Consider the following 21,406-nt stretch of genomic DNA (forward strand, 5'->3'; position numbering starts at 1 on the left):
GCTAACGTTTTAGTCTAGCCGACTCGAGCATATTGATTTTTTTTATAATTAATTTATAATTTTGTCATTGATTTAGTTAAGCTCAAATAGCATTTCAAATACAATAAAAACATATTTAAAATCAAGTAATATTATATGATTGGTCATTAAGCATGGGTCAATGCTCTGCAGTCAACAATGTTACAATATTTACGAATGATATAATGTTAATCAATTTTAACAATCTCAATTACAAATGTACACTATAATAATCTCATTGTTAACATATCTTAAACATAGAATTATCACATATTATAATATTCACGAATCTAACTTGATTTAATCATTTTTCAATATTCTATGGCAAATTCACTATAATCATTATTATCAAATAATAAATTGCAAATATTGCACAATTTTAAATGGGGTAAATTATTATCACTTCCTAAGGTTAAATTATGAAAAAAAAATCCTCTTATCTTTCGATAATTACAACCCGCCTATTAACTATAAATCTTCTTACACGCCCATCTTAATTTATGGTGTCGAATTCAACAAAATTTTCTACATTACGTGGAAAATTCTCCTCATTTTGTGCAAAAATACAGTTTTTGATATTTATTATTTACAAGTTAAGAGAGACATATTATAATTATCTTGTTTCAAAATACGAAGCTCGAATGGGTTAAAACGAATACAAACTGAAGAATATTCCACACAAACTAGAAAATTAATCGATTAACAAGTTATGGCCTAATCTTGTAGATAGCTGCTGAGCTGCCAAAATATTAATAATTTAATGATTAGTTGGAATTAATCGGGCCCAAAACCAGCTAATCAAAAGCATGATTAACATAAACACAAGATTAGTTAATAATTAAATGATAATCCTATGACACTCTGTACAAGAAGATAAGAACAAACCAGAAAAACAAACACACAGTTAGCAGCCTGTCAACTTCTTTCCAGAACACTCCCTCTCATCTTTCTAAGAACCCTAATCCCAGTCACAATTAAATATTATATATTAAAATAAAGGATAAAATGTACTTCAGTCCCTATAAAATTTTCTATTTTCGCACATTCCCCCTAAAATTCAAAAAATGATACTTTGCTTTTGAAATATTATTTTGTTTGCACTTTGACCATAAACCAATTTTTGAAGGGCATTATGAAATAAAAATAACATTTTAAAGAGCAATGTGCTACAAGAATTAACATTTAATAGGGCAAAGTGGACAAATATACTCAATTCCGATGAATAATACATCGGGCAAATTGCAAACCCTCTGTAAATTTCTAATTTTCGCCTTTTACCCCCTCAAATTTTTAAAAGTGAATGTCCCCTTCAAAATGTTATTCTTGTTGCACATTCCCTGACAGCAAAATTCCAATGGATTATTCATCTGAATTGAATATTTTTCTTGCATGTTGCCCCTTTAAATATTATATTTGTTACATGTTGCCCTTTAAAACAATTTTTTGTTTCACGTTGCCACTTTAAATGTTATTTTTGTTGCACAATTCCCTCAAAAAATTGTCTTATGAGTCAAAGTGCAACCATAATAATATTTCGAAGTGGAAATATCCTGTTTTTGAATTTTTAGGGGGGAAAGTGCAAAATTAGGAAATTTATAAGCGGTGAAGTGCATTTTGTCTAGGGAATTTATAAGCGGTGAAGTGCAATTGTTTAAAAAAATTGAGGGGTAATGTGCAAAAGAATTAGAACTTTACAGGGGGTGATGTGCAATATTCCCTAAAAATAAAAAACAGCATATTCTTTTTTCTAATCCATAAACTAAACATGATTAGTATAATTAAATAAATTATTTATAGCAGCCTAATATAATAATATTATACAGTGAAAAAAGAAAAAAAAAAGAAAAAAAAAAAGACCACTCTCTCCCTATAAAGGACACGTCACACACTAATCTTCCCACCATACACCACCAGTCCACCACCTTTGAAGATCCAAAAAAAAAAAAAAAAAAAAAAAAGCTTGAATTGAAGAATCAATGGCGGAGAGCAAGGAGGAAGATGTGAAGCTGGGGGCGAACAAGTACACGGAGAGGCAGCCGTTGGGTACGGCGGCTCAGACGGACAAGGATTACAAGGAGGCGCCGCCGGCGCCGCTGTTCGAGCCGGGGGAGCTGAAATCGTGGTCGTTTTACAGAGCTGGAATAGCGGAGTTCGTGGCTACGTTCTTGTTCTTGTACATTACGATACTGACAGTGATGGGTGTCGGAAAATCTCACAACAAGTGCGCCTCTGTCGGAATTCAGGGGATTGCTTGGGCCTTTGGTGGCATGATCTTTGCCCTTGTCTACTGCACTGCCGGAATCTCAGGTCCCTTTTCTCTCTCTGTGTGTGTGTGTGTGTGTGTGTGTGAGAACTATTTTAGCTATGTTTTTTTTTTTTTTTTAATTTTTTTTATTATTATTATTTATTATTAGGTAATTACGAAAAAACCCCTGAACTTAGGATAAATAACGAAAAAACCCCTACTTATTCGTAATTACCGAAAATCCCCTGAGGTTTGTTTCCGTCTTGAACCAATCCCTTACAATGTGACTTTTCACGGATTTTTTTTTTATTTCGCGGTATAGACTTTATATATTTTCTTTTATTTCTCAGCTATTTAACATAAGATATTATAATAGACTGTACATATTTTCTTCTGATAAAAAACTCAATCAACAGTTAATTAAGGGGGGTTTTGGTTGTTACGTATAAGTGGGGTGTTTTTCGTTATTTAGCCTAAGTTCATGGTGTTTTTTTCGTAATTTACCCTTTATTAGGGGGTGTGTGTGTGTGTATATATATATATATATATATATATATATATATATATATATATATATATATATATATATATATATATATATATATATATATATATATATATATATATATATATATATATATATATAAATGAATTTGTTTGTTATTTTACCAATTTTTAAAAAATATTTTATATAGTAGCATTCTTCAGGGCTGTGTACACATAAATAAATAAAAAATAAAAAAAAATTATTTGCCAGAGTTGAAAGAATCTTGAATGACACTACTTATTCCCTACTATATTATGGGATTGATTTGGATTGGATTGGATTTTGATTAATTTTCTACTGTTAATTAATTAATTATGTTATTTGTCAGTTACTAAATAATCAATAAATCTACTCTTCAATTAGTTAAAAATAACTACCCAAAATTAGTAGTAGCATTTGGTTGCGGGCTTGAGTCAGGTTAAATCTTGTCAACCGAAAGATTTTACTAACTTCTACTATTTTGTCGACAATCGGTCGAGGCATAACTAATTAATAAATGAATTACAGGAGGGCACATAAACCCTGCAGTGACATTCGGTTTGTTCTTGGCAAGAAAGCTATCGTTGACTCGAGCTGTGTTCTACATAGTGATGCAATGCCTCGGAGCCATATGTGGGGCCGGTGTGGTCAAGGGTTTCATGAGTGGGCCCTACATGGCCCTTAAAGGTGGGGCCAACTTTGTTAACCATGGTTACACCAAAGGTGATGGCCTCGGTGCCGAAATTATCGGCACCTTTGTTCTCGTCTACACCGTTTTCTCTGCTACCGATGCTAAGAGAAACGCTCGAGATTCGCATGTGCCTGTACGTCTCTTTCTTTCTTTGTCTCCTTTAATTTAATAAATAAATGGAAAAAAGTCTTATTCGATTCGTTATGCAGATATTGGCTCCACTTCCGATTGGATTTGCAGTGTTTCTGGTTCACTTGGCCACAATTCCCATCACCGGAACTGGCATCAACCCTGCCCGGAGCCTTGGTGCCGCCATCATTTACAACAAAGCTCACGCATGGGATGACCACGTAACTCTCACTCTCTCTCTCTCTTCAATATTATACCGCAGTAATTCATTTTAACGAAATTGTATTTTATTCGTATGTATGTATGTATGGATCAGTGGATATTCTGGGTGGGACCCTTCATCGGAGCAGCTCTTGCCGCCTTGTACCACCAGATTGTCATCAGAGCCATACCTTTCAAGACCACCACCAGGGCTTGCTAATCAAAGTTTATGCATGCCATCGTATTTTTCGTCCGCGTCCCTATCCGCACTTTATTATCCTCCTCTCATCAGTGTGTTAATTGTGATTAAGTTGTCAATTCGTGTGTAAATTATGAGGCTTGTGTATCTATGTGCTTGTTTCTTCTTGTGAATTAAGAATTGTTATATGAAACCATCATGTAAAGAGCCTAAGGTCTCGTTTGGTTGCCAAAATTTGATTAGTCAACATAAGATTAAACGGCAAGATAACATAATATTTTCGGGTCTAACCTGGAAAGTTATTGCAGATACAAAACATCAAACAACAAAAGTCCAACTATTTAGTTAATCGTGACTAATCTTTCCGACCAAATGAAGCCCTAATCAACAATGAAGTCTGTTTATGGAAAATCGGACCGTTGTCAATTGTAACATAATTTTTTTATTTGATCTGGTATTGCATTATGATCTCAGAATTCTGGTACAAAAACCCTTTACAGCAGAGCAGACACATCTAAGTTCTATAAGACCTTTACTCAACCTATTCAACATGCTTTTCAGCATAACCCTATACTTTTCCCAATTTGCAAAATTGCCCCATAAATATACAGCCTGTACAGGCAAAAGATTTACAACACAAAAAAGAAACATAATTACTATACTTTGCAGCTCCTTATTCTACTATTTCCTACGCCGCAATACGAATCCGACTAAATTTACAGTAGTTCCGGGTTTTTTTTACCAGTCCAACTTCTAGAGCTTCTCTATATCTGCAAGACGAAAAAATTCCGTATTAGTATTTGCTGCAAGAGTAGAATGAAGATCACGTAGGACACGACAAAATCAATCAATACCTTGACTAACTATACTAACAATTGTTGGCCTCTCTCCTCTTCATCTTCAAGAAAGAAACAAAGTACACCAAAAAATCGATATTTTACAACTTAGAAATTCTTGCCACAATTAGAAGGTCGATCGGGGCATCAAAACCCACTCTTGTGTCTAGCCAGTGGAGATTTTGGGCTCAATTTCAACCCAGGGTTTGGTCTCACCGGATTCTTCAGCAGCTGTTGTGACACACGGTCAGCTAAAGCTAAATGTGCGTCGTATAACTGCTCTTTTTTCTCCTGCAAAATGGGTCGTTCGACTTTATTTCCAAGGACAAATGAGCTTTGTACACTTCATCGGAATATTATATTACGATAGCTTTTAACATTATTTAAATGTCCCAACATAATGAATACGAAATTCGACATTTTCCAGTGGGCTGGTTTTTAATAAGCAAATCATAAAAGGCTGGATTTAATTAAAGGGATTCACTATTATAGAACAGGTTGCATGAAGATCAATAGCACTAGAAAAAACGGAAAACGAAAACCAGTATATATACCGGAGCTCTGACTTTGTGCGTTAGTGCAGGCATGGATTCCGTAGGTTCAGCACTTGAACCATGTCTTTCCGATAAAGTAGATTTTTTTATAAAAGGATGCTCCAAAAGCTGAGCAGCTGTAGGCCGATAACATGGATTGCGCTGCAAACATTGCCTTACAAAATCCTTGCATTCATCTGAGAGGCTATCTGGAATTTCGGGAAGTTCTTTACTGTTCCCAATCTTGAACAAAGCAGCAACCTTTCAAGGACCACAAAAAAAAAAAAATTTACTAAACGGATTTTTATGTACCTTATATGATGTAATAAAGACAATATGCAACGTCTGAATATGACGAGATAAACCAACCCCTTCATACTGACTCCAAGGTGGTTTCGTGGTAGCCATCTCCAAAACAGTGCATCCGAGGCTCCATATATCCACCGCAAGGTTGCAACCGCTTGAGTTCTTTACGACCTGTAAACTGATGCAATATTAGAGTATGAATGGATTTAATTTAAATAAATGGAAGTAGAAAAGAATTAGCTTTAGCCAACCTCAGGTGCCATCCAGTACGGGCTTCCCTTAAATGACAATGGACATGACGGCCCAGTTATCTGCAAAATGCAGTATTTATATCCAGATCGAATTGGGACAGATGGAAGTAGACTAAATGTGGGGCGCCAACATCAAATTAGTCAATTGAATATAAAATTTATTTTTACGGTTTTCCATTTTGCTGCAGGCTAACTTCATAAACTAACAACTAGATTCAAAATTATTTTTTCAGATCGTTATTTGGGAGCGGAGCAAAACGAGATGAGACGATATACACTTCAAATCATCTATGATAGCCAACTTACTAATAAATCTACTAAACATTATACACATTTGAAATGAAAACAATTGAGGTAGCTACGAGGGGCCTCTTACATGTTTTGCCATCCCAAAATCTGCCAGTTTTACCCGCCCATTGGGGTCGACAAGAATATTTGCTCCCTTGATGTCCCTAACCAAATAAAAGTACACCCGGTCAATGGTTGAGTGCAATTGTCAAGTTCAAAAAAGTTCAGAGATGAACAAGAAACAATAATAGAATATCAAACAAGAATGTATTGCTTGAGAAATACCCACCTGTGAAGTGTGTTTTTACGATGCAGATAAGCCAGCCCGGATAATATCTGTTGGGTGTAACTTCGGATCGCTGCTTCTCCCAACTGCCCATAATCTTGGAGAATTTTGTAAATTGAACCGCCAGATACATACTCAAGGTATATGTACAGTTTGTCATCTACCTACAAAGAAACATAACACCGCAGTGAAGGTTAAAACTAACCAGTCAGAACTAAGGTATATGCTTTAAACATATGGCAAAACAACCATGGAAAACGATCTTCTCAACTAAAAAATCATGTAAAAGTTGTACAAAATAAGCTAAATCATCAACATGTTTATGATGAAGAGAAAAAGTAGATATTTTACAAAAAATAAAACACTTACTGTCTCAGATCCATAATATTGCACAATATTTGGATGATGTAGGCGACTTAACAATGCAACTTCCTGCAAGAATTACTTGAGTTACAGTTACAAAAAGATAATTTGCCGACAAGCAGTAAGAACATTGTACTTCTTTTCTTCTATAATATTGTTTCAGTAAGCAGCAATTTTTTCTCTCTCCGAAATAGAGCTCCAGCAAAAAAAAAAAAAAAACTGCCCCTTACTGAACGGAATAATGCGAGTTAATAAAACTCACATGCCCAAGTTGTTGCACACATTCCTTTGACTTAGCATCATTCGAGAACAATGTAACCTCCTTCATTGCACGCATTTCACCACTTTCACTGATAGAAAGAGAAAGGGGGGAAGCAAATAAATAAAATTGTTCTAAACAATTTCACCAAATGCAGCATTAGCAGCAAATAGCAATAAAGAGATAAAGAAGCCGACATAGTCTTAAGAAAAAACAGAAATTAAAAAAAACTGCATGTGGTTTAGAATTCAACAAGGGCTAAGGCGAAAACCAAGATTGTCAATAGATGCCCCTGATAGGGCATAGAGCAATAGTATAATATAGCAGAGGCATATTGCTAGTGAAAGAAGGAAAAATAACGATTAGCATTAATTGACCTATTTTAATCCAAGGCACCAACCTACTGAAACCCAGATAAACATGTCCGAATGTTCCTCTTCCAAGCAACCGTCCCTTCTTCCAACGTGAACCTGGACTTGTAGGGCTGCGTGGAATCCTGGGAGAGGCTCCTGCTGAATATGATGGAGTAATTGGAGGACTAGATACACTTACGGGAGGAAGAGGCAATGGATGGCTTTGTTTCCTTCCATCATCAAGCCGGGCTGTAGGTGTAACTGCACGAGAATCCAGAGGGGTAACTGCACCACTATGTATCCTCGAGCTGGGACATGGACTCGCCATTCCAGGGCTAGGCAATGGCGAACATTCAGGACTACACCTGTTCGTGACATGCTCGTGACCAAATAACCTCATTGGACTTCTTCTAGGACTTGACATTGAGCTGTCTGGTGCACTCAAGAAAGCAACATGATGAGGAATCTGTAAATGGGCAACTTTCGAGTTCAAAGGTCTCTGCTTGTTCAACAGTATATTAGCTGGCTTCAACATCTCCCTTACATTCCTTTTGTCGGTAAAGGGAGACTGACCCCTCTGCTTCAACCTATATCAGTTTCAAGATACCATAAGGAGTAATATAAAGGAGAAGACACGTCAAACTAGAGATATAACTTTGCAAAAACATATTACTTTTGTAACTAACAAACTCACCCCGAAGGACTCGACGTGTCGGATTTAATTCCATTTTCATAATCAGATGCTTGAGGACTAAGAAGACGTGAGTCAGATGGATCGTCAGTATAGCTAGAGGTATCACTAGAGTTAGAAGCAATAGCAAAGTTTCCTTCACCGATTACAGCATGTGCCACAATCTTGACATGTCCAGGTTTTGGAAGGGGAAGGGGAAGTGGTTGGGACTTGGGCCTTTCGCCAAAACTTTGACACCGTGATACTTTTTTGGACGGTGATGGAGATTGTGAATATTCCCTCAACTCAGATCGTTTCTCTGGTGTAATATCGCTGCATCTTCTTCGTGGAGATATAGGCCTAATGCATTGCATGTGCAATGAACCAATGATACTTTCCCTGTTTGATTTCTTCTTGACTTCTTTTGAACACTTCCTCCACCATAAAGGCATAGTTCATAAACAAATGAGCGCCTCACCCCCTTATAACAATATGAAATATCAAACGTCAAGTCAGTTTGAAGTGTCGGAGTTCGTAAATCTAGAAGCAAAATATAATGTGATACAAAAGGCTGATGTACAAAGTTTTACATGAATGAGGACACATCAAAACCAAAGCAATTTTGATTAGTGCACTCAAATAATAAAGCTGGCAAAAATAATGCAGAGCGGCTATCAACGAGCAATCAGAAACTACATTAAAGAGAAACAGGAAGAAAGAGAAACACGACAAAATATTTTACATGTGTCTTACAGATGCATAAACAAAATGGACAAAGTTCACACGATATATTATGGAGTTGAGTCCATAACTAATTAAATATCGCTAAAAAGCTGTCACACCGGTCTATGAAACATTTATTAAGTATCAGTATGAGCATGTGACCAGGCGACTTTTACTTTTAGACCGTAAACATTAGGACTCTGTAGGTAATGCATATTCTTACTATAATTAAAAAAACTATTCTAAAAAAGGAACTCCTTCAAATGTTTATGCTTATCGGTTTTTTTTAAACAAATGCGACGCACATACTCTGAATGGAAATGTTTCCAATATCCATCACGAATACCTATTTCCATTAATAAATTGCTAGAAGAAAGTCAATGGACCAACTTTCAGATAATAAAGGACTCGCCGACAAAACATTTCGAGATTTTCAGTTAAATGGGAATTGCTTAGATTTAACGAATTCCATTATACATTATGATTACTGAATCGGCATATTTTGATAATATGAATCTGAAGCGTTCTGTTTTACGGGATACCGAAACATTGATGGATATATTTACCGAATCAGGACAATAACTTCTTGACGTTCACGTCACAAATAACAAACCTTCCTTTAGGTACGATATGTTATATACTCGTGTATGTAGATTCTAGGCAAATAGACGCTGATATATCATCACATTCCAATACAAAAAAAATTATCAAGTAAAATCAACAAAAACATTACTTCTTCTAAACATATAACTGCATCCATTTCTAAAGATGTAGAAATTCAAGATTTTCATCACCACCAAGATGTAGATAAATCTATTAGAAAGCTCATCACAAAATAAAATCCATGAAGAAATTTACGAGAATATGATTTTGTGTGGGTACACATCAAGAACCCCAATTAACTTACCATATCAAACCATATAAATAAATCTTGGTGCATATACATCTATTAGAAAGCTCATTACACACACACACACACACACACACACACAAACCCTGAAGAAAAACACAGTAATAATTGTAGACTGATGCTGAAATTCGACAAAACAATTAAATTCCCCGAGCTGAACCAGAAAAATCAAATCAAAAAACAACTGTTGGACCACCCCCCCCCCCCCCCCCCCCCCCCCCCCACTAAAATTTTTTTTTTTTTTTAGTAAAATGAAATTCACCTGAAATCGAACTTCGAACTTCAAACTCGGACACAAACTCACAAAAACGACTCAGGACAGATTTAGGGAAAATGCAGCCATTAAAAAATTAAGAATACACTACGGAAGCGTAAACAGTGAAATCCTGTAATGAAAACACAGAATGATTATGCTACTGCTAGTTGATGAAATGGGAATGTTGGGAACACGAATTTATAGAGGCTCAATTGGCTAATACACGATGAAATTATGGTAGGAAACACAGAATCTGAGCTGAATTACGTCAATGTCAAACCCTAATTTATTGTAATCCTACTCACCGGAGGGAAGGGCAGCAGCGAACCGCACCGAAAAAAAAATTCCTTGTTCTCACATAATCACCCGTACAGAAAAGGAGAGTAATATGTTTTAGAGAGAGAAAGGGTGTCCGCTCTATATATACATACACATATATTTATGTATATATTATGCATGCACTTTTTTCTAGAGAGGGAAATTACTATTGACACACTTTTTGACACTAGAGCACTCAAATACACAGTACAAACTTCGATAATTTAATAACCTTGCTTAAATATTAGATTATTTCAGCCTCAACTAGGTGAGAATGTGTTAAATTATTAACTCGATAATTTAATGTTTTTTTAAATTGATAGAATTTTCCTAGTCAATTGTAATTATGTTTTAGTATAAAAGTCCCGAAAAGTGAATTTAGGTTTAAAATGAGTGTACGTTCGAGTTGATAGGTCGTAGATTGTCGTTGTTTTAGTGATTGAATTTAGTTTTTAAATAATTATACGTTGGAGCTGAGAGATTAGTAGATCCGAGTCGTTGTAATCATTTTTGTTAGTACGATACATCTATAACGTTAACTTTACTTTTTAAGGTGACTTATTAAATACGGGCTATATATAGTTTTTTTTATACGGATACAATGTATGGCATTTTTATAATTTTTTAGAGATTGAAGTTTGCGATTGTCGTTGACATCAAACGTAGTTTCATTAAGTCCATATTAAAACTTACCGTTTACTTGAGAAATATTTCTTTTGTAAGACAATGATAATTTTCCAGAACACCCGAACAAATGAAAATTACTCGACGAACAACAAAAATCAAATTTTGTGCACTATTAATTAAACAAATTGACATTTTTTTAAACTTTATTAGTTATGGAAATATTTGGTTTGATAATATAATACATAAATTGCTAATAAATATTGAATTAGACATAATAATCCATTGAAATGTTCATAAGATGAGGGGTACTAATGTCATTACACATTTTAGTTTTTTTCTGGCAATAGCATTTTTAACTCTTTCAATAGAGAGATATAGTTGCATGGAAGAAAAACAATTCAGTGATAAAATTACAGTACCATACGATTATACCTTGCCACCTCTCGCCATTTGATTTCATCATAGTGACGTCATCCGAATGATTCAATTCGACCAATAGTAATTTACAAAATTAAATTAATGTAACTTTTTTATTTTGCCAATTATCTTACTTTTTTTGTCACAATTACATAATCTCCATACTTTATATGAAATTAAGATTTTAAATTGCAAGTTCTTGGATTTTGCATTTATTAATTACCATTTTGGTCCTACAATCCAGGTTGGATTTTATTATTTAATTTATTAAAAGAAAAAGGGTAGATTTGGATAATATTAAAACAATATTTTATGGAGATGTGTAATATTTAAATCTACAACCTATAATTATGTAATTAAAATTCAAACTACATAATGTGATTATTAATTCGAGATATTAATATATTTCATATATTAGTGTTGATAATATTACGAGAATGATATAGTATTTGCATAATTATGTCGATGAAGATGGTAAGCTTATTAATTATATATTATTCGAGTTTAATGTAACGTATGAATGATGTTTTCATGATGTTTTTTTATATATATGGACTGTAAATCTTGAAAATTTTAAATATACACTCAATTAATTAATAATCTCGTTCTAGTAATATTTTAGATATAAGACCATATAAATCTCATCGGGTAATATCGTGGGTGTGTATATATTTTGGCCTATTTTATATAAATCAAACATTTCCGTGTATATAATTTTAGTAAACAACAATGATATGTTATTTATTCGGTGCAATATTTACATAACCTTAGATAATCGGTTCTCTGAACCAAAGTTCTACAAGTAATCATAATGATTTATTACTCAATTCGTTTCACAATCACCGTCGTTTAAATTTATGTACGTGTATTAAACAATATAAATATCAATAATTTCTTCTTATTTAAAAAAAAAAAAAAAATTTAACAAATTAATCGAAATGCAATTTCATTTTATTCTCACTAATCCAAGTAAAGCAATACAAATATATAGTATACTATTTCCAATGTGAAAAATAAAATAGAAAATAAAACAACATATAATATAATATATAATAATAATAATAATAAACCCATTATTTATAATTACCAATCTTTTCCAATATTGGAGCCAAGTCCCTGCGATGCACATTCACCTTCAGGCCATATTTCATGAACAGCGTCAACGACATTTTCTGCTCCACCTTGTGCCCCACCGCCACCGTGAGGCGGTGGCGGAGCAGCACCGCCGCCGCAATCGACTTCATCTGCAAGTAGGCCAAATCCTTCCCCAGACAAATCCTCGGCCCCGCGTTGAACGCAACAAATCGGAATTGATCCTTCGCCTCAAATTTCTTCCCGTCTTCCGACAACCATCTCTCCGGCTTAAATTCCAGGTAATCTTCTCCCCAAACGAATTTCATTCGACCGGCGGAGTAGATCGAGTAAGTAATATTCGATCCCGCCGGTACAAACGTTCCGTCGGGAAGCACATCATCGGCGATTACGTGCTTCGAATCTTCCGGCACGGAAGGGTACAATCGTAAAGTCTCCGACAGCGCCGCTTTCAGGTAAATCAACCGGTCAATTTCTTCGAAAAGTAACGGATTGTCAAGCCAATTAGAGGTATCTCCGCCGCCGCCGCGAGTTTCCGTCAAAATTGAGCAGAGTTCGAGCAGGATTTTCTCCTCCGCCGCGGGATTGAGAGTGAGCAGCCAGAAAAACCAGCTGAGCGCCGCCGATGACGTGTCGCGTCCGGCGAGTATGAAATTGAGGACGACGTATTGGAGGAATTCGTCGGTGTAGGGTTCCTTCTTCTTCATGAATCTGGATAACAAATCGTCGTGTACGACGCCGTTTTGCTGACTCGTCAGTTCGAGCTTACGTGTACTGATGACATTGGTCATGTATTCGTCCACGTGTTTCAGATTCCGGCTCAAGCTGAGCTCCGTTCCGAGCCGGAGCCATTTTTTTAATTTCCAAACAAACTCCGGGAAAATGAAGCGCTGAAGCGTGGCTTCGGTGGCTCGATCGAAAGCCGCGGCGAAGCTGTTATCCGGCATATCGACGGCGAGCGTCTGCGGGTCCTTACCGAAAGCCAAGCCGCAAATGTTGTCGAAAGTGAGCCGTAGCAAAAGGTCCTGGAGATCGACCGGCTTGCCCTGGAGCTGAGCCGTATTCAGTATCGGCACGAACCGAGTCTCGATGGCTCGGCTCACCCATCGGGACATGGCTTGACGGAGCGTCCGGGTGGTGAATTCGAGTGCGGCGGTCTTACGCTGGAACAGCCACGTGTCGCCGTCGGAGTTGAAGATGCCCTGGCCCAGCAAATCATGGAACACGGCTTGCCAGGTTGGCCCCTTGGGGTAATTGTCGAACCTGACCTTCAAAATGTGCTCTAAATTCTTCGGGTCGCACGTGACCGTCACGTGCCCTTGTTTCCGGGCCAAAAACGGGACTGCGAGTATGCAAGTCTGGTACGTGCCGCCGCAGGCCCGGAGATTATCGGCGATCCAATCGTGCATGCGGCCGTTGTTCTCAATTAGGCCCGGTAGACTGCCCAACACGGGCCACAATCTCGGCCCGTTTAAGGACCTAGTAATTGATCTGAACCATAGGAAATACGCTGCTACGAAGGCTGAAATCATCATGACCGTCGAAATATCCATTATTTAATTTAATTAATTACAAAAACCACTGCAGAAAATTAAACAATAAAAAGAATATTCAGCAAATGAATGTATTTTGTATATATATATATAAAAAGAGGGGTATATATATATATATATGAGATTGAAGAAGAAAAGAAACCAAGAAAGAGTGTGAGTAAGAGAGAAGATAATTAATAAAAGTAATTTATAGAAAAATAAAAAAGTGGCAATAAATTGGGGTAGGGGGAGGGGTTTTGGCCGCTGTTTGAAACCAGTACACACATATATTATTTATATATCTATCTATATGATGTGAGAGAGAGAGAGAGAGAGAGAGAGAGAGAGAGAGAGAGAGAGAGAGAGAGAGAGAGAGAGAGAGAGAGAGAGAGAGAGAGAGAGAGAGAGAGAGAGAGAGAGAGAGAGAGAGAGAGAGAGAGAGAGAGAGAGAGAGAGAGAGAGAGAGAGGAGCTGTTAAAGCAGCAACATTAAATGGCAGCAAGGGTCGTTGGAGTAACAAGAAAATCAGGATAAATATATGTGCACAGGCCTTCGTTTGGGAATATTGATTAGATTGATAAGATTAATTGAACTGGATAAGAAATATTACACTGTGTACGCGTGATAAGGTAATATGTACGTGATTATCTAATGTTCGTAAGTTAACATTTACGATTATAAGTGTAATGTACTTCATTCGATATATTGTATGATAATAAGAGTTCCGAGGTTAATTAGACGCATGTATAATTCATACATCATTAGATTAAATTCCGGGCTCGTTGTTAAACCGAAACTTCAAACGTTTGATACGCATTGATTATATTGTGTATCGGATTATATTATTTTATCCGAAACGAGGCGATGGATGGAAGAAGTAATCGCCTCCAAATTTGATCTGTAATAATTAGCCCTACACTTTAACTGAAAACTCATGCATTATTTAATCTTCAAATATTTATTTCATTTTGGAAGAATAAGAATTAATTTCTTCTTTAAAATTATTATTCTTTCTGTTTTCTTTTTCTTTTCCAGCCCTTAAATTCCTGCATTGAATGATAAGGAGAAAGTAGACGAAATTAGTTGAGGAATTATGCATCAACATGTAATGAATATACGATTACGAATATTTGCACACTTGTTACTCACCGACAACCGTTACACGTTTTTGCATTACATTTCGTGATAATTTATTCCACGACTTTTTTCCAATACTTTCTAACTGTATATATTAATTTTAGAAAAATGAAATTAAATTAAAAAAAATTAACTTACAAGACAAAAATAATATGGTAAAATTACAGTTTCGTCCCTCAAATTTGCACCGATTTCACATTTGGTCCCTCATGTTCACGAAAAACACATTTGATCCCTCATGTTTCAATAATTAAAACATTTTTTATCATTTCCGTCAATTTACCGTTAGTTCTTTAGTTAAGGCGGTGACGGACACATGCTTACTTCCATTAATACTAGCAGAAAATTGACGTAAAGGGATGAAAACTATATTTTTTATAAACATGAGGGACTAAATGTAAAATTTGTGCGAATTCGAGTGGTCACTTTCTCTGTTCTCAAGTGGAAATGTTGAGAGTAATTGCTTTTTTTTTTTCCAACATTACAGTTAGGAGTTTTAATAAATGGCACTAGTCAAAAAGCTGACTATGTCAAATACCAAATATATCAACCAGTATATATTTTATTTTATTTTTTTAAATTGAAATGTTTTTATTTCATGTAACATGAAAATAGGGGTCGAATCGTAATTTATACACACCGGTATTTTTCCCCGTGCGATGCACAAAATAACATTTCAAAATTAAGAAAAATACACCGAGTGGATTAGGAATTTGCTTGCGGATTTGAAATCTGATTGACGATGGAAAATAGGAGATAAAATAAAATTAAAAGAATAATTTAAAAAATTATGAAGTATGCCATTAGGGTAAAAAAAAAACACTATCCCTGTGGATTTGAATTTTGACGGCGAGGTATTTTCCGAGGGGACACTTAGTTAGGGCGGACATTGGTCTCCGAACTTCGTCGACATGGAGAAGTATCTGGGAAACTATCTATTCTTAAAAAATGGGCCTTCGTCGTAGAATAGGGAATGGTAGGGAAACATCACTATGGGTCGACCCGCATCTTAGAGATCATGCAGTCTCCAATTTGTAGTCGGTGCAACACCGAAGAAGACTCTATTGTACATGTCACTCTACACCGTCAAGGTATGCAGGATCGTCGGCGTTCGAGGAACTCCATAAAGCGGACACGCGCATCGTCAACAATGGGATGGATCTGTGATGCGAAACATTTGCTCGGTGAAAAAAGAGTTCCTTGTGGCAATGGTGGTGGCTTAGAAATCGCAGGAACGAAGAAACTAGGAGGTTAATTGAGAAACGAGTTTACATGCGTCGGCGCTAATACGGTTGTTCGGAGAGTATTAGTAATTAATTATTTTCTCAAAAAAAAAAAGGAAATCTAAAATTTAAGGAAGAAACTAAAAATAAATTGGTATATGATTTCTTTGGACAATGAAAAAAAACTATAAACGCAACTTATTCAAATTTCTGTTACTATACCTCCACTACCCAAATTTAAAAAAAAAAAAAAAACAAAAAAAAAACGGCTATGATGAATTAGGAGTTTGGATAGAATTAGCAATTAACCTAGTAAGTTTGCCAAGCGTCTCACGCGCCGCCACAGTGTCCGGGTGGTCCTCGCCGCAAATGGAAGTTCTAACAAAAACAGCCTTCCTAATCAAATCGTCTCCCAAATCGAACTGCCCGCCCCTCGCCATCAACTTCGCCCTCACCTCCAACACGCTCGCACGCGCCAGCGCCAGTTCCCGCCAAATCCAAGGGTTCATCTGCGCCCTCGTCCTAGTCAGCATCCCACCCATGGGCCCGCCACCGCCGCAGCACGTCATCGCCCCCACCTTCTTATCCACCCACCTGTTCACCGGCGTGACAAACTCCTCGTCGTTCGCCTCCAGCGCCTCCGTGCACAGGCGGAGCAGCTCCAGAGCCACCGCGCACCTCGAGTGCGTGACGAACGTCCGAATCGCCAGCGGCAGTATCACCTCCTTCACGAGATTTAGCAACTCCGCCACCTTCAATTCCACCACCACCGGATCCTTCCCAAACCCTAGCAGCAGAAAACACGCCGCCCACACGTGGTCGTCGGAGGACAGCAATACCCCACGGCCGCCGCCAAGGGTGGTGGTGGTGACAGCTGTCACCGTCGCATTAGCAACCCCCTCGATCCCCCTCTTCCTCGCGTAGAGCCTCACGAGATGGTTGAACTGCACAACCCCTTCTCCACAACAACTCCTCGCCAAATTAAACCTCAGCAACAAAGCAAACGCCTCCGCTTCCTCGAACGACGACGAACCGCAGGTGCACGGTATGGAGCAGAGAATCTTTCTCCACAGCCTTCTCCGGCGCTGCTTTTCGGGTATCTTCTGCGCGGCGGAGGACAAAACGGTCAAATTAATCGGCGACGGGGCGAACCAACCGCTAGCGAGAACCATTCTCGTCGCTAAACTCCTCGGACCGTTCGCGTGGTCGAATATCGAGAAGCAAACCTCGAAAATTTGCAAGAGAAAACTGTTCCGATTTAGGACGTGATTCTCTCGAACCCTATAAGGCATTCGGTTAATGGTGTCCAGTAACCGACTAGGGTTTATCGGAAGCTCCGATAGAATAGCACCCACTATAGCAAGACCTAGTGTTAATCTCCCTAGCTTCTCTTCAATAACTCGTAAAGAATCGAGTTCTTTAATCGATTGATCTTTATTAAAACCACCACCTTGCATCAAACACATTGCCTCGACACCCGACAAATACGAGAGCCTCAATGGGTCAAGATTCATTATCCGGGTCAACCGTGTGGATATAAGCACATGCGTCTCTCCGCCGAAACGGGGCAAAAGATCCATCACATGCTTGTGGTCCCACCAATCCTTCTCACTCTCCAAATTATCGATCACGACCAAAAACGGAATATTCCTCGAGAGCTCCCTTCGGATTCTTGCTATGGCCGCCTCCTCTTGCTCCTCAAAGCTCTTCGGACGGGTTTTCTCAACCGTGGTGCAACCCTCTAACCCTAAATCGATTTCAAGAAACGAACGTAAATTCATATAGTTCTGACGAATGTATCTGCTTTCGCCGCCTATCCAAAGAACCATTTTGTACCTCTGACGAAACCTATACGCGAATTCTAGAAGCATCTCGGTTTTCCCGATGCCCGAATCGCCCGTCACACAAGCAATCCCCTTTCCGTACACAACTTTCGTCGACCTTCTCCTACTCTTTGACTTTTGTTGTGGTTGAGAAACGTCAACATTCTGCATCTCGATTTCCTTTTCCGATTCCTTCCACACAACGGGTTCTTTCCCCTTCCGTTTATTACTATTACTATAATTACCGCCACTTCCCTCGCTTCTCCGTTTCTCGTCTATCGAACTAGTCCTTCCCCAAGCAATAGTCAAGTTCTTCTTCTTCCGCCTCGGTTTAGCCTTGAGCTCGAAATAGTCCCTCTCCGCCGCATCTCCGCTAACGTCTCCGAATAGCATAAACTCCAGCTCCGACAGCTCCTTTTTCCGGCCGACGAAATTCTCGTTTCTTGGAAAAGGGAACTCTTCTCTCTCCGCTTTCTCTCTCCACTTTGCTAATCTATCCACAACGCTTCTCCTTCCTAATCTCAACGCCAGTAAAGTCACAGCCCGTATAACACAATCCCTCCATTTCCCATCACGCGCATCGAGTTTCCACTCGTCCACACGCGAAAGTGCTCCCACAGCATCTCTCCATTCTTTTTCGAGCCCTCCGTAAAGTAGCCACAGCTCACCTCCATATTTCTCCCAAAGCTCCCCTCTTTTCTCGATTATATCCCTCACGAGGCAGTCGTCGGGCCCCACATCGAAGTACACTGGCACTAGATTCTTCTTGCTCGAGAAAAATCTCAACTCTTCGACAGTGTACGGATTTCGAAAGGACTTTCTAGTCAAGATTATGACTCCGAAAGTGGCTGCATCCATGGCTTTTTCGACTACGCTGTGCTTACGAGAGCTCGTACATCTCGATCTGTCTGTGACAAAGCAGCTCATGCCTTGTACCTCCAGCTCTGCTCGAAGCCAGTTTATAAAACGGAGCAACAACGGCTTTCTTCCGTGGAAGCCTATGTACACATCGCAGCTCCTTATTCGGTTGGAGGAGAAGGAAGTCGGGGTGACGGAAGTTTCTAGAAGCTTCTCGACTTTCTTACTGTTGTTCCCCTTGTGGCGAGACAAGGGGCTTTTCGAAACTCCCGTGGAGGCATCGTTCGAAGAAGCTAATCTAATGCTCGTGAAGAATTCCGATTCTGTATTCGTGGTGGGCAAGTGACTGGGTGGCGATTTGGGGGAGAAGAACGGAGATTGATCGGCGGAGAAAAATGCGGATGACGACGAGGATAAGTTCCGGGATGTTGTGCTAGGCAACGCTCCGAATTTAGTGGTGTGTTGTACTTCTTCAAGATCCATTCTTTTTAGATTCTTGAATCAATCCCTTGTTTGGTGTAATTAGATACATCCTCATCAATGAGGATAGTATTACAGTGAATCCATCATCAATGTAATATTCTGGGAACCTGTTTTTTTTGAAATAAAATTAAAATCAATTTCACACACAAAAAAATAAATTAACAATAATAATTATAGATTCCACATTGCTAAAAATTGTATCTTTGAGCACTACAAAGCAGAGATTCATAATAAAACTATAAAAGAAAAAAAAAAAAAAAAAAAAAAAAAAGCATCACAGAAGTTCAAGTGAAAGCAATTTAGATCTAACTCAAAAAAAAAAAAAATACAATTAAAAAAGAAGTCTTTAGCATAAATTGAACCTTGTCTAACTCAAAATGAAATAAAAAAATTGACTAAATAAATAAAATAAAAATGGGTTTCAGATCTGAAGAACTTACTTGAATCTGTATTGACTTCAAAATTTCCAAGAAGGGAAGACGAAACCGCAAAGAGTAAATGCCCTCACAGACAACAACACAGAAAAAAAAAAAATCAAGAAACGATCTTTATTACAATCTTCAACATTTCAAGAAAAAAAAAACATAGTATTCCTCGAAAAAATATATGTATATAAATATGGTGGTGAGTACATATACATATATGCACGGCCCAGAAAAATGGAGAGAGTTGACAAGTACGAGAAAGGGGAGTTTATTTGTCCATGTAAGTAAAAGAAAGAACGCGTTTTTATTTGTCGAGAAAAAAAGGAAATTGAAAATGGCGAAAGAGAAATTGGAGAAATGGATTTTGACCCTTTTTTCAGCAGAAATTTTGAAAAGGGTTCTCGCTCATATTTGAATATACTGCTGCTAATTATTATACCCTTTTTTACTCAGTTCTGAAAATTGAAAAAAAAAAAAAAATCCCTTTTTTAACCAACTCATCTCTCTCTCTCTCTCTCTCTCTCTCCTAGTATAGATATATGTATCGTGTATGTAATATTTGTCTGTGTCTGTATATGGTAATTTCGTAGAATAGAGAATTTCCCCCTTAAATTAATTGGTGTGCATTTTTTTACTTTAAATATAGCTCAAAAGATGGATGAAGAAATAGTAATAATATAATCAATATGAATGATTGTAATTACACATACAACGTTATCGATGCGTGGATGAAAATCGAATTTTTACCCAATAAAAACACTTTACATGCAGTGTAGTACATATTAGATAATTAGATTAACTATAAAAAAACGTTCGGTGTAATGTTAACTGAGTGTAGCATAGAAGAAAACGGTATATTACTATGTCATAAAAAAATGGATAGTTTCAAGTGTTGATTCACTTATGTTTTCATGTTACTATGGTAATAATTATGTGTTTATTGATCTATTTATTTTTCTTTTTATTTTTTTAGAGTACATTATATTCTTTTAAATTGGTTAAAGAATTCAACACCTAGTTGTATATACTATATAGTGTAGACTCTAGAATTAATGGTTGGTTAGTGCCCTCTTCGAACAATAATTTCTTCAACGGTATATATTTATTAATTATTTCATCAATCCTAGGTTAAAAGAAAGTGCTTTTCCATTAATAACCTAGTTTGTGTGGCAATAATTGTTTGTGTAAGATCTTATTAAAATCTACTTCCAAATTGCTACAAACATTTAATTACTATTGTACTATGCCTATACTCCCTTTCACAAATCCTATTAAAAAAGGAAAAATATAGTTAACTCCCTGAGGTAAGGTTAAGTTACACAAACTACACTCATGTTTGAGTGATTACATTTTACCCCATTAACTATGAATCTTCTTACACGTCTATTCCGTGGGTGTCAAATTCAACATAATCTTTTTGATTACGTG

At 37.2% G+C, this 21,406-nt stretch overlaps 4 protein-coding genes across 4 annotated transcripts; 1 reads left to right on the forward strand and 3 right to left on the reverse strand.

Moving 5' to 3' along the window:
• The first annotated feature begins 1,792 nt into the window (after positions 1-1,792).
• LOC105973758 (putative aquaporin PIP-type pTOM75) lies at positions 1,793-4,202 on the forward strand. The gene is made up of 4 exons (XM_012998800.2): positions 1,793-2,325; positions 3,318-3,613; positions 3,690-3,830; positions 3,926-4,202. The coding sequence occupies exons 1-4, from the start codon at positions 1,995-1,997 to the stop codon at positions 4,028-4,030; spliced, it is 873 nt and encodes a 290-aa protein (XP_012854254.2). The 5' UTR covers positions 1,793-1,994; the 3' UTR covers positions 4,031-4,202.
• A 233-nt stretch (positions 4,203-4,435) lies between these two features.
• Positions 4,436-10,572, reverse strand: LOC105973757 (mitogen-activated protein kinase kinase kinase YODA). Its single transcript, XM_088817821.1, has 12 exons — positions 10,349-10,572; positions 8,179-8,635; positions 7,532-8,071; positions 7,135-7,222; positions 6,879-6,941; positions 6,513-6,673; positions 6,312-6,387; positions 5,936-5,995; positions 5,748-5,855; positions 5,400-5,639; positions 4,864-5,136; positions 4,436-4,779 (listed from the first exon to the last, which is right to left on the reverse strand). The coding sequence occupies exons 2-11, from the start codon at positions 8,604-8,606 to the stop codon at positions 4,993-4,995; spliced, it is 1,908 nt and encodes a 635-aa protein (XP_088673947.1). The 5' UTR covers positions 8,607-8,635; positions 10,349-10,572; the 3' UTR covers positions 4,436-4,779; positions 4,864-4,992.
• Positions 10,573-12,325: 1,753 nt separating this feature from the next.
• Positions 12,326-14,096, reverse strand: LOC105973796 (cytochrome P450 86A22). Its single transcript, XM_012998847.2, has one exon. It carries the CDS (start codon positions 14,048-14,050, stop codon positions 12,479-12,481), a length of 1,572 nt encoding a protein of 523 aa, XP_012854301.2. The 5' UTR covers positions 14,051-14,096; the 3' UTR covers positions 12,326-12,478.
• A 2,420-nt stretch (positions 14,097-16,516) lies between these two features.
• Positions 16,517-20,504, reverse strand: LOC105973779 (uncharacterized). The gene is made up of 2 exons (XM_012998827.2): positions 19,994-20,504; positions 16,517-19,660 (listed from the first exon to the last, which is right to left on the reverse strand). Exon 2 carries the CDS (start codon positions 19,551-19,553, stop codon positions 16,659-16,661), a length of 2,895 nt encoding a protein of 964 aa, XP_012854281.2. The 5' UTR covers positions 19,554-19,660; positions 19,994-20,504; the 3' UTR covers positions 16,517-16,658.
• Positions 20,505-21,406: the final 902 nt, after the last annotated feature.

Source organism: Erythranthe guttata, chromosome 1, assembly GCF_056151865.1.
Source record: "Erythranthe guttata isolate IM_541 chromosome 1, IM_541, whole genome shotgun sequence".
In the NCBI taxonomy this organism is placed as follows: domain Eukaryota; kingdom Viridiplantae; phylum Streptophyta; class Magnoliopsida; order Lamiales; family Phrymaceae; genus Erythranthe; species Erythranthe guttata.